This window comes from Zalophus californianus, chromosome 17 (genome assembly GCF_009762305.2).
Source record: "Zalophus californianus isolate mZalCal1 chromosome 17, mZalCal1.pri.v2, whole genome shotgun sequence".
Classification (NCBI taxonomy): Eukaryota; Metazoa; Chordata; class Mammalia; order Carnivora; family Otariidae; genus Zalophus; species Zalophus californianus.
In genome coordinates, this window is record NC_045611.1 from 54713968 (window position 1) to 54726113 (window position 12146).

General features: G+C 40.5%; 2 protein-coding genes across 3 annotated transcripts in view; one reads left to right on the forward strand and one right to left on the reverse strand.

The window, feature by feature from the left end:
- ZNF613 (zinc finger protein 613) overlaps positions 1-12146 on the forward strand; it is a 71316-nt gene that overhangs the window by 4992 nt on the left and 54178 nt on the right. The gene's annotated exons all lie outside the window — the stretch shown is intronic.
- LOC113935810 (zinc finger protein 84-like) overlaps positions 1-12146 on the reverse strand; it is a 23505-nt gene continuing 11359 nt past the window's right edge. The window contains 6 exon segments of the mRNA XM_027618328.2: positions 1-1485; positions 1487-1623; positions 1625-1917; positions 1920-2377; positions 5493-5507; positions 10165-10176. Coding sequence (XP_027474129.2) covers positions 1080-1485; positions 1487-1623; positions 1625-1917; positions 1920-2377; positions 5493-5507; positions 10165-10176 — 1321 coding nt within the window. The 3' untranslated portion in view covers positions 1-1079.

Here is a 12146-nt window from a genome sequence, read left to right on the forward strand (position 1 = left end):
GTTTAGAACTTCAGATTCCCAGCATTCTGAGAATAATAATTTTAATGATCCAGGAAGGAGGACTAGGATGTAGTCGTCATCTTAATTTGTACTCAAATTGCCTATCTTACTTTTTCATGTTTTCAAAAAAATTACCAAGAGTTGTGTTGGAATATATTCTGTTATTTATTGTATAGGTTTAAATTACTAATTGTCCTTGGGCGTTTAGTTCATTTTGCAAATGTGGTTTCTCTACCTTTTCAAGTCTAAAAAATTTAAAAAATCACTTTTATGAAGACATTGTATAATGCTTGGTCTTATTTTTAAATTCAACTTCAATTCTCTCAAGGACATTAGCATTTTTGATATATTCATGAGTTTAATATATTCATTTCATTTTTGAAGGACTTGCCTGAAGTAATACTTAAATCTAGAGCTAAAGAAATGCAACAGCTAACCATCATATGATATCGGGTAGGAACTGAATATAATTTTAGAAAAAGAATCCACAAATGGGAAAAGTGAATATAATGTGGTAATGTTAACCAGTGATGTAGGGCAGAGACTGTCTCCTCTAAATTATAGAATCATTAACATGGTAACTGGGGATGTGGTTCGAGGTATCCTGTCCGAAAATGCCCATCAGGTGTATCACGTGATGTACAGGTCATGTTGGAAAAGGTACATAAAGCTCTCAAACATTCCTCCTTTTCACAAGCCTTCTTTGCTTCACAAGAACTTTAGTATTTTGTTAAAGGTATTCCACAATTAACGGATTAACAGCGTTTTCTCTGTGATTTCATCTGCTAATGGATGAGGCAGAATGTACCAGTGAAAACGCTGCCACATTCACTGCCTTCTAACAGTTTCTCCTCAGTATGAACTGACACATATTGAGGGTAAGGACTTTTCCACTGTCATACTTCTACTTACTATAAGCTCACTGATGATCTGTGGGGATCACTGATGACCGACAGGGTCTGTCTTCCAAAAAACAGCTTTCCTAGCCTCTGCACTCAGGTTTTCTGTTTATATATAACCATATAATCAGCTAGACATTATTACTCAGGCTTTTTCAAATTGAATGTACCAGTTTTTTCCTATGTGTTTTTTGTGACATAAAATAAGGTGTAATTGACCACTGAAGGCACGACCACATTCACTGCATTCATAAGGCTTCTTTCTTGTACATACTCTCCGTTATTTTCTGAGGGTACACATCTGACAACTGGTTGTCCCACTATGACTGCGTTCCTATCTGTGAGGGGCACACTGATGTTTGTTGAGGTCTGAGGGATCATAGAAGGCAGCTGCACAGTCACCATATTAACAGGGCTTTTCTCCTGCATGAATTCACTAGTATTTAATAAGCTGTGACCCTCTGTGGAAGACTATTCAACCTTCACTGAATTTACATGTTTCTCTCTTGTGTGTATTCTCTTATGTTTAACAAGGCATGACATGTGGGAGAAAGCTTTCCTACACTCAGTGCATGCAAAGGGTCTCTCCTGTATGAGTTCTTTGATGGACAGTGAGCATTGTCTTTGTAGTGAAGGCTTTCCCACAGTCACTGCATTTATAGGGTTTCTCTCCTGTGTGAATTCTCTGATGTTTAATGAGTCCTGATTTCTGTGAACAAGATTTTTCCACATTCAGTACATACAAAGGGAGTCTTTCCTGTATGAAATTGCTGATGTGCTATGAGGCACGCCTTCTGGCTGAAGGCCTTACCACATTCAGTGCATCCATAGGGTTTCTCTCCAGTGTGTGTTCGCTGATATATAAAGAGATTGCCCTTCTGAATGAAACCTTTTCCACATTCACTGCATATATAAGATTTCTCTTCTCTATGGGTTTTCTGATGTAGAATGAGTTGTGATGTTCTGGAGAAACCTTTTCCACATTCATTGCATTGATGGGGCCTTTCTCCTCTTTCATTCTCTGATGTATAATGAGCTCTGCCTTCCTGCAGAAGGCTTTGCCACATTCAGTACATTCATAAGGTTTCTCTCCTGTATGAGTTCTCTGGTGTTCAGTTAGCTTGAACTTTCTGGAGAATGCCTTCCCACATACACTGCATCCATGCGGTTTATTTCCTGTATGAGTCTTCTGATGTTCAGTAAGCTGAAATTTCCTGAGGAAGGTTTTCCCACACTCACAGCACTCGTAGGGTTTCTCTCCTTTGTGAGTTCGCTGATGTTCAGTGAGCTTAAATTCCTTGGAAAAGGTTCTCCCACATACACTACATCCATGGGGTTTCTTTCCTGTATGAATTCTCTTATGTTTGGTGAGCTGAGACTTCTTGAGGAAGGCTTTCCCACATTCAGTACATTTGTGGGCTTTCTCTGTTTTGTGTGTTTGATGATGTTTAATGAATTGTAACTTATTGCTGATGGGTCTTCTACTTTCATGGAATTTAATTTCAGTATGAGTTTGCTTGTGATTAGCACAGAGAAAGGATCTCCCATCTCCACTCTGCTCATCAGCCTCTTTTATGTCACAGCTTCTACTTCGGTTGATTGAATCTAAGTGTGGCTTCAAAGTTTTTCCATGTAAATTAAACCTATCATGATTTGGCCTGAAAGGAAAATGACTTTTGCTCTGATGAACAATATTTCCACATTATGTTCAGTTCATAACACTGTTCTATCCTCTTTGGCACTTTTGGGTTTTCTAAGTGCTGAGGCAGATGATAATCAACTTTCTGAATTTCTAGGAAAAAAGAGAACAGTGAATCCTGTGACCATGATATAGAATAAAACTGCTCCAAAAATACCGTTGGGAGGGGGGCGCTTGGGTGGCACAGTTGGTTGAGCATCCAACTCTTGGTTTCAGCTCAGGTAGTGATCTCAGGGCTGTGAGTTCGAGCCCTATGTCGGGCTCCACGTTGAGTGTGGAGTTTGTTTAAGACCCTCTCTCCCCAGGGTGCCTGGGTGGCTCAGTTGGTTAAGAGCCCAACTCTTGATTTTGGCTCAGGTCATGATCTCAGGGTTATGAGATCAAGCCCCTCATTGGGCTCTGCGCTCAGTGGGAAGTCAGCTTCTCTCTCCCTCTCCCCGACCCCCCCCCCACCATGCACGCATGCTGTCTCTCTAAGATAAATAAATCTTTAAAAAAAAGAAAAAGACTATCTCTCCTTCTGCCCCGCTCTCCCACTCTTGCTCTCTTGTGTGCGCTCTCTCTCTAAAATAAATAAATCTTAAAAAAAAAATATTGTGGGATGGCTGGCTCTTTAGTGGAAAACCCATGATATCAACCTAAAAGAATTTCCAAGTATATCCTTATATATATTCCTTATCTCTTAAAAAAAAAAAAACTTTTAGGGGTGCCTGGGTGGCTTAGTTGGTTAAGCATCCAACTCTTGATTTTGGCTCAGGTCATGATCTCAGAGTTGTAAGACTGAGCTCCACATTTGGATCTGCTTTGAACATGGAGCCTGCTTAAAATTCTCTCTCTCCCTACCCCCCTCTCCTCTCTCTCCCTCCCTAAATAAATAAGTAAATAAATAAATAAAAATAGTTTAAAAAAACTTTTAGAATTGTAGTTAAATACACATAAGATAAAATTTACCATTTTAACCATTTTTAAGTGTACAGTTCTGTGTCATTAAGTACATTCACATTGTGGTGCAGCCATCACCACTATTCATCTCTAGAACATTTTCATCTTCCCCAACTGAAAAACACTGTACTTGTTAAACACTAGCTTCTTATCTGTTGGAAACGTTTAAAAATTGGTACTCTTTAAACACTAACTCCTTATCTGTTGGAAATGTTTAAAAACACAATAATATAAAATACAAATCAAAAGATGACAGCTATCAGTGTAAAACAGGGTGAATTCACAATGAATCAAGATTTGCTTTATAAGTAGGACCCTGGGGACAGTAAAATACAAGGAAGTCACCAGCAGCATCAGATTACAGAAGCTGGAGGGATACCTGATTCAAAATGGTGACACTCACAATTCACTCATTCAATACATCCTTCTTAAGTGGCTACTACCGTATACCAGGCATGGTGCTAGTGTTAGAGAAACACAAAAATACTTTTTATTTTCACTGAAGTCATATTCTAGGGGTGGAAAGAGAAACAGAAAAAACATGCACGAAAAAGAATAAAGTAGGCAGTTGCAAATGCAACCCTGGTTTGAGGAAGCAAAGGAAATGAAAATGCGAAGAAATCTGGATGTGTTTTGAAGGATGGCGGTAGAAAAACATTTCTGTGTTTCCCACTAATTTCGATCTCTTTTACTATGTGTTAGAACTGCAGTTCATCAGCTAGGGTCACAATAGCACTCTTGGGGAACTTTGCATAAAGACATACCCAGGCCCTCAACCCAATTCTAATAAAACCAGACTTTCCGAGGAAGCAACGTTGGTAAGATTATATTGAAAATCCCTTCAATGAAAACCTCGCATTTAAGAAATGCTTGACAGATAGATGGAAAAGTATGGTCTCTCCCCAACCTAGCTATACAGTCGTTTGATGAAGAAATAAATGGAAGACCAAGCTGGATTTTCTTCTTGCACAAGGAGGAATGAAAAACAGGCCCTTGACTCAAGAGTGGGACTCAGGTATCTTCACATCATACAGTTACAGTATCTTTAGGAGTGGCTTGTGTGACTGGTGCACAAAGTACAATAGGAATTCAGAGAAGATAATATATTTTGTGTAGCATAAACCATCTCATGGAAAGAATTCAAGGTGAAAGAATACTTACTGTTTGAGTGGTAAGAACTTATCCCTGAGTTCTTACCTTACTTGATGAATCAGCAACTCTCAAGACAATGTTTATGGCTTTGTCTTTCAAGAAACACTTGCTCATCACATGCTCTCTCACCACATTTGTTACACACTCATCTGTTGATCCCTAATTGTCCAAGGCTCTTGTTTTCTTTATCTGGATCTACTCCCCAGAAGATCTCATCTGGTTCAGATTTCTATCTCCACACCTAACCTCTCCCTGAACTTTCCAGGTACATCAGACTGTAGCAGAGAGCTCTGCTTGGACACTAACAAGCACATCTAACTTAGAATCTCCATTATAGAACTCCTGACTTCCCAGTCCAAATCTCCTCCACATATCTTCCCTGTCACGTGAATGACAACTCCACTCATGCCAAAAATTCTTAACATCATCATTCATCTGTTTCTTTTTTTACTCCATGTTATGGACTGAATGTTGTTCCCCAAGGAGATATAGTCAATTGCTAACCCCCTGGTACCTGTGAATGTGACCTTTTTTGGAAATAGTCTGCAGATATAATCAAGTTAAGATGAGGTCATACTGGGTTAGGGTGGGCCAATGACTGGTATCTTTATAAGGAAAGGGCGATTTGGACACAAAGAAATATGCACAGAAATGACCATATGATGACAGATGCAAAGATTGGAAAGATGTTTCTACAAGTCAAGGAAGGCCAAGAATTTCCAGCAGCCACCAGAAACTAGAAAGAGGCAAGAAAAGATTCCTGTCTCATCTCTGGAGGAAATGTGACCTTGATTTATGACTTTTGGCATCTAGAACTATGAAAGAATAAATTCCTGTTGTTTTAAGCCACCCGGTTTGTAATATTTGTTAAGCAGCCCTAAGAAACTAACATACCTGATACCTACTTCAATGGCAAATTCAATCAGCCACTTTATATAGCCAGAGTCTTCCAGTACCCCTTAAGCCTAGTGAAGTCACCAACGACCAGGTCTCCTATCCGGCTTTTTGCTTCAACTCCTGCCCTATTCCAGGATAGGATTGACTATACCCATAGTCAAAGTGATACTTCTAAAATATAAATTATATTGTCACTTCTTTAAACTTCCTAATGTCACCAGTGACCAGGTCTCCTATCTGGCTTTTTGCTTCAACTCCAGCCCTATTCCAGGATAGGATTTGATTATACCCATAGTCAAAGTGACACTTCTAAAATATAAGTTATATTGTCACTGCTTTAAACTTCATAAACTTCTGGGGCACCTGGGTGGCTCAGTCATCAACCGTCTGCCTTCGGCTCAGGTCATGATCCCAGGGTCCTGGGATCGAGCCCCGCATCGGGCTCCCTGCTCGACAGGAAGCCTGCTTCTCCCTCTCCCACTCCCCCTGTTTGTGTTCCCTCTCTCGCTGTCTCTCTCTGTCAAATAAATAAATAAAATCTTTAAAAAATAAAAATAAAAAAAACTTTAAACTTCCTAATGTTTCCTTACCTCACCACGAGTAAAATCAAGTCCTTGAAATGGACTATAAGGCCCTACGTGACCAACCAACTTATCACTACTACTCCATTGACTTCATCTCCAGTAATTGTCCCTTTTGTTTACTCCTACCCTATCCACACAGGTTTCCTTGATGTTCCTCAAACACATTCTTGCCTCTAGCTCTGCACTTCCCATTCTCTTCACTTTATATCCAGGAAACCTATTCATGTTACTCATCCTCTGCTGATAGGTATCTTCTATTATACAGATCCCTAGTCATAAAAGGGCAGGCCCCAACCCCACCCACTGTTCCAGTATGCCAGTGGATTGGTGTTCAGAGCCCTTTTCACCACTAGACACAGTTTCTGTGTATTTTTGCCATATTTTAAATTGTGACAAAATACACATAACATAAAATTTATCATCTTAACCACTCTGAGTTTACAGTTCAATGGTATTAAATATATTCATAATGTTACACAACCATCATCACTATCTCCATAACTCTTTTCATCTTATAAAACTCAAACTCTGCATATTTGTTTTTGTTATATTTATGCCTCCTCCTTTTTGAGAGTAGAGACTTAGGTCTTCGAAAGAAGTGAAATTTGTGTCATGGATGGTAATATGGTCAACTGGGACTTAATGTTATCAATCTATGGGGAGAAAAAGGAAAGCTTTAGGAACAAGAATCCATCAACAAAATCTAACTTGAACTAAGAAAGATTAGAATTAACATATATACAAAGGAATTACAGTAAAGCAGACATGAGGATTTAGGCTAGGAACTGAGAATGAGAAATTATATAAAGGTCTTTCCTAATTAAAGAAGAGGAATAGCAGACACCTTAAATACCCCAGAGAGTAGAGAAGCCTCAAGGTAATCCCAGCATGGCCAGGATTTAAGATGTATAAAAGTAAAAGAGAATCTCAATTTTCAAAAAGATGATGGGGCACCTGGGTAGCGCAGTTGCCTAGGCATCCAGCTGTTGGCTTCAGCTCAGGTCTGATCTTGGGGTTGTGAGATCAAGCCCTGTGTTGGGCTCTGTGCTTAGTGCTGAGTTGGCTTGGGTTTCTCTCCCCTCTGCTCCTCCCCTGGCTCACTCGTGCTGTCACTCTCTCTGGAATAAATAAATCTTAAAAAAAAAAAGATGATGAAGCTGGAAACTAATATGTCAATTATACCTCAACAAAAACCCAACAAATATTTAAAAAAATAAAAAAGATGATGGAAAGGGATTTTCTTAGAGGGAAGATCATTCTCCATTCTAAGTGTGAACTCTGAGGGAGCTGCCTTGAAAACAGGTAAGGTACAGTTGACCATTGAACAACACGGGTTGGGTGTCAACCCTCTGGGCAGTCTAAAATGTAACTTTGACTCCCCCAAAACATAACTAGTAATAGCCTACTATTGACCAGAAGCCTTACCAGTAACAGTCAATTAGCACATATTTTGTATGTTATATGTAATATATACTGTATTTTTACAATAAGAGGAAACAAAATGTTATTAAGAAAATCATAAAGAAGAGAGGCGCCTGGGTGGCTCAGTAGGTTAAGCTTAAGCGTCTGCCTTCTCAGGTCATGATCCTAGGGTCCTGGGATTGAGCCCTGAATCAGGCTCTCTGCTCAGCAGGGAGTCTGCTTCTCCCTCTGCCCCCACCCCCTGCTCATGCTTGTGCTCTCTCTGAAATAAATAAAATCTTAAAAATTATATTTAAAAAATCATAAAGAGACAATATATTTATAGTACTGTATGAAAAAAAATCCATGCAGTTCAAACTCATGTTGTTCGAGGGTCAACTGTATATAGATTATACAGTGTTAAAGGAGATAACTTGGGAATCTCCACAGAGAACAAGAACTTAACACTTTTGAATAAAGTTAAGACTTTAAGGCCTTTGAGATAGGGCAGAAAATAAAAAGAGAACCTTTAAAGAAGCTGCGAGTGGGGAAAGAGAAAAAGCAGATAAATGTATATTAACAAACCAGGTTACCATGGAGGCAAGGCATCCTAGGTAGGGTTGGATGTTTAAAGGGAAATAAATATTTTCCAATAGGGCAGGAAGGTGTATTAGAAGACAACAATGAATTCAAAGTTTTCTCTTAGCAGAGAGACATGAAAGGAGGAATTTCATAGCAAGAGAGGTGAAAGGAACTCTGACAAGTGATGAAGAATGGGAAGATGTGGAAATCTAAGCAAGAATAATCCTAGGGTAAAAAATGTTGACATTTAAGAAGAAATAAAGAGGAATTAGTTCCAAAAAGAGACAAAAGAGTATATTTTCCTCTAAATTCCCACAAAGAAAAAGCTCTCATATGGGGAGAGGGATATATAGTTCAGTTTCTATATCCTCAGACACCCTCACCACTATGATGCCTTCTCTAAATGACAAGAAAGTGACTTCCACAGCCTCCCCACCACCACCACCTTCTGCTGGTTTTCTCTCACGTGGATGGGTTTGACTTTGGACTTCATCTTCTAAAATCCAGGGTGGTTCTCCTTGTTCCAGTTCAGAGAGTGCATCTGGTTGGCTCGCTTGATACCCTGTTTATGGGAAATGACAGAAGACTCAGGCTCATCAGATTGCACTGGGCTCTGCAATGATACGAGAATAGTACATGTAAGGGACTGCACAATTTGCATGTTCACAAATCAGAGCTTTTCTCTAAGACAAGGAGAGATTATACCTTCTCATCTGGGGCCAGGGAGGGAACAGAGAATCCACACTTCAGAGCAGCACAGATAGGCCACAGCTCAGAAGCTGAGAGAGGAAAGGCCACTGACTGGGCATCCTCTGAGTGACAGGGGAGCTGTCCTCACCCACTGACACCAGGCTCCTATAGTTCTCCAACATCACATCCCAGTATAGCTCCTCCTGGGCGAGGGCCAGGAGCTGCCATTCCTCCCAGGTAAAGTCCACGGCCACATCCTCCAGTGTGTCAGTGATTCCTGTAACAACAGATCCTGTTAATATGAGTATTTCCCTTTTATTGAAATGGAAGGTGTGAGATAAAATATATTGGCCTCTGCCCCTGGTTCCTGGCAGAGCTCCTAAAACTGTAATTTCCTAGGTGATAAGGGCTCTAGGATCATCTTCTGTTCTATATTTGGTATTTAACCCCAGTTTCTCACACAGGGCTCCTGAAACCCTTATAAATTCTTAAGTGTTAAGAACAATATGAGTGTCTTTGTTCTAATGGGGCAACTAGTTGGGCTCCTGGATAGTGCTGGTCATCAGAAAGAACAAGCCATGATTAGAAGCTTGGAACTTTCAGGGGCACCTGGGTATCTCAGTTGGTTTAGCGTCCGACTCCTGGTTTTGGCTCAGGTCATGATCTCATGGTCATGGGATCAAACCCAGCATATTGGGCTCCGCAGTCTGCTTCAAATGCTTCCTCCCTCCCCCTCTGCTTCTCCCTCTGCTCGTGCTCGCTCTCTAAAATAAAAAACAAATTAAAAAAAAAAAAACCTTGGACCTTTCAGATCTGCCCCTCTCATTCTCTTGAGAAGGGAGAGGGGCCGGAAATAGATTTAATGATCAGTCATGCCTATGTGATGAAGCCTCCATAAAATAGCAAAAGTATAGGGTTTGGAAAGCTTCTGGGTTGCTGAACATGTGGAGGTGCTGGGAGAGTGCTGCCTGGAGAGGGCATGGAAGCTCTGTGCCCCTTCCCACATACCTCACCCTACACATCTCTTCCACCTGACTGTTCATCTGTATCTTTTATCATATCCTTTTATAATAAACTGGTAAATGTGTTTCCCAAGTTCAGTGAGCCATTCTAGCAAACTAATTGAACCTGAATTTGAAGGGTTGTGAATAACTTCCAATTTGTAGTCAAGTCAGACAGAAGTTGTGAGGAACCTGGGGATGTACTATTTTCAGTTCACATCTGAATGGGGGACAGTCTTATGGGAGTGAGCCCTTAACCTGGGGTCTGACACGCTAATTCCAGGTAGATAGTGTCAGAATTGATTTGAATTGTAGACCACCCTGCTGGTGTTGGAGAATTGCTTGGGGCTGGGGGGTGGGGAGTGGAAATCCCCACACATCTGGCATCAGAAATTATGTAAGTGTGGTAATGATGTGAGAGTAAAGGGGACACAAAGGAGGAAGGGTGAGGTTTTCCCAACTCGAGGAATGTGAAGGAAGTTGTTCTGCTCATTTTCACCTTGTAGGCTACATCTCTATTCTTATTTTATTTCAATTAATCGCAAAGGAAGGAAAGTCATTAAAATATTCTGTCATCCTTTCATTCAACAACTCACAGATTTCTGTGATATGCAGCCATCAAATCCTCTTGCTAACCTGAGATCATTTGCATTATATGTGTTTCAGCACCTTTTTGTCAATCACTGTATTAAATGCTAGTGACATCAGAATGACATAGTATAATTTCACTCATGTGAAAATGTCTTAATAGATGTATTTACCTACATAGATTCTTGTATATTTATGCACACACATGCATGCACATTTAAACCCACCCATAGATACAGATGTCCACACAGGTAAATGCCCAGAACACAGGAACACACTACCAAGCATTTGTTAATGATGTGTCAGAGAATTAAGGGGGGAAATAAAACATATGGAGGGGAACTTTATCACTATGTGTACTAGATAATGACTCTTTTACATTGAAAGTCTGTAAAGTATGGTTCTTTCCGACACCAAATACGTGGTGTCTTTTCCAATACCAATTTTCCAAGTCTCTCATTCTCCAACACTGGGTGTCCTATAATTCAATCCTATCTGACACTTAACTACTCAGAGTTAGCATCAGACTTTACAGGCTTAAGGGCTCAGTTCCACAAGACTGCCTTCACTTCAGACACCAGTCACAAGTACCAGGTCCCCAGGTTACTTCTATCCAATGTGGCTATAAATTTAGGGGTTCCCACAACCTCCCCCTCTCAGGTTTGATAATTTGCTAGAACAACCAAGAACATTCAGGAAATGTTGTACTTAAAATTACAGTTTATTGTAAATCATAAAAATAGACTGCCAAATCAAGAGGTACACAGGTGAGGTCCAAAAAGGCCCTGAGTGTAGGAGCCTCTTTCCCTGTGTAGTTGGGGTATACCACCCTTCTATCAGGTAGATATATTGGCCCACTTGAAAGCTCTCTGAACCCTGTAGGGTTTGTTTTTTTTTTAAGATTTTATTTATTTGAGAGAGAGCGAGCATAGAGGGAGAGTGAGAGGGAGAAGCAGACTCCCCACCGAGCAGAGAGCCTGACGTGGGGCTCAATCCCAGGACCCTGAGAGATCATGACCTGAGCTGAAGGCAGACCCCCAACCGACTGAGGCACCCAGGTGCCCCCCCATAGGGTTCCTCTGGAGGTTCCATTACATGGGCATGATTGACTAAATCACTGGTTCCTGGTGACAGAACTCAATATCCACTCCTCTCCCATCCCCAGAGGTCCCAGGTGGTGGTGAAATTTCCAGCCCTCTAAGTCAAGGCTTGGTCTTTTTGGGGACTAGCCCCCATGCTGAAGCTGTCTTAGGGGTTTACCAGAAGTCACTTCATTAGCATAAATTCAGATATGTTCAAAGAGGCTTGTTATGAAAACAAAAGACACTCCTACCACTCAGGAAATAACAGGGATTTAGGAGCTCTGGCCAGGAACTGGAGACAAAGACCAAATATATAATACATATATATTTTTTATTATGCCACAATGAGTCATTTGTGTAACTAAAGCCAATAAAAAGTTGGGAAGTAACAACTAGATTTTGAACACAGAAGTAAAGGCTCTATATTTTTTGAGATAAGCTGAAGTTCAAAAGTAACCTTTGTGGATCTCAACAACCCAAGCCATTACCATACCACAGAACTTGTAACTCTTCATGGCCAAATCTGTATTCAACCACCTGTTCACAGAGGACCTCTGAAAGCTCTGCAAACCTTCCATTTTACTGGCACCTTAGGTTCTACTCAAGGATAAATCCAGATGGCAGCAAGG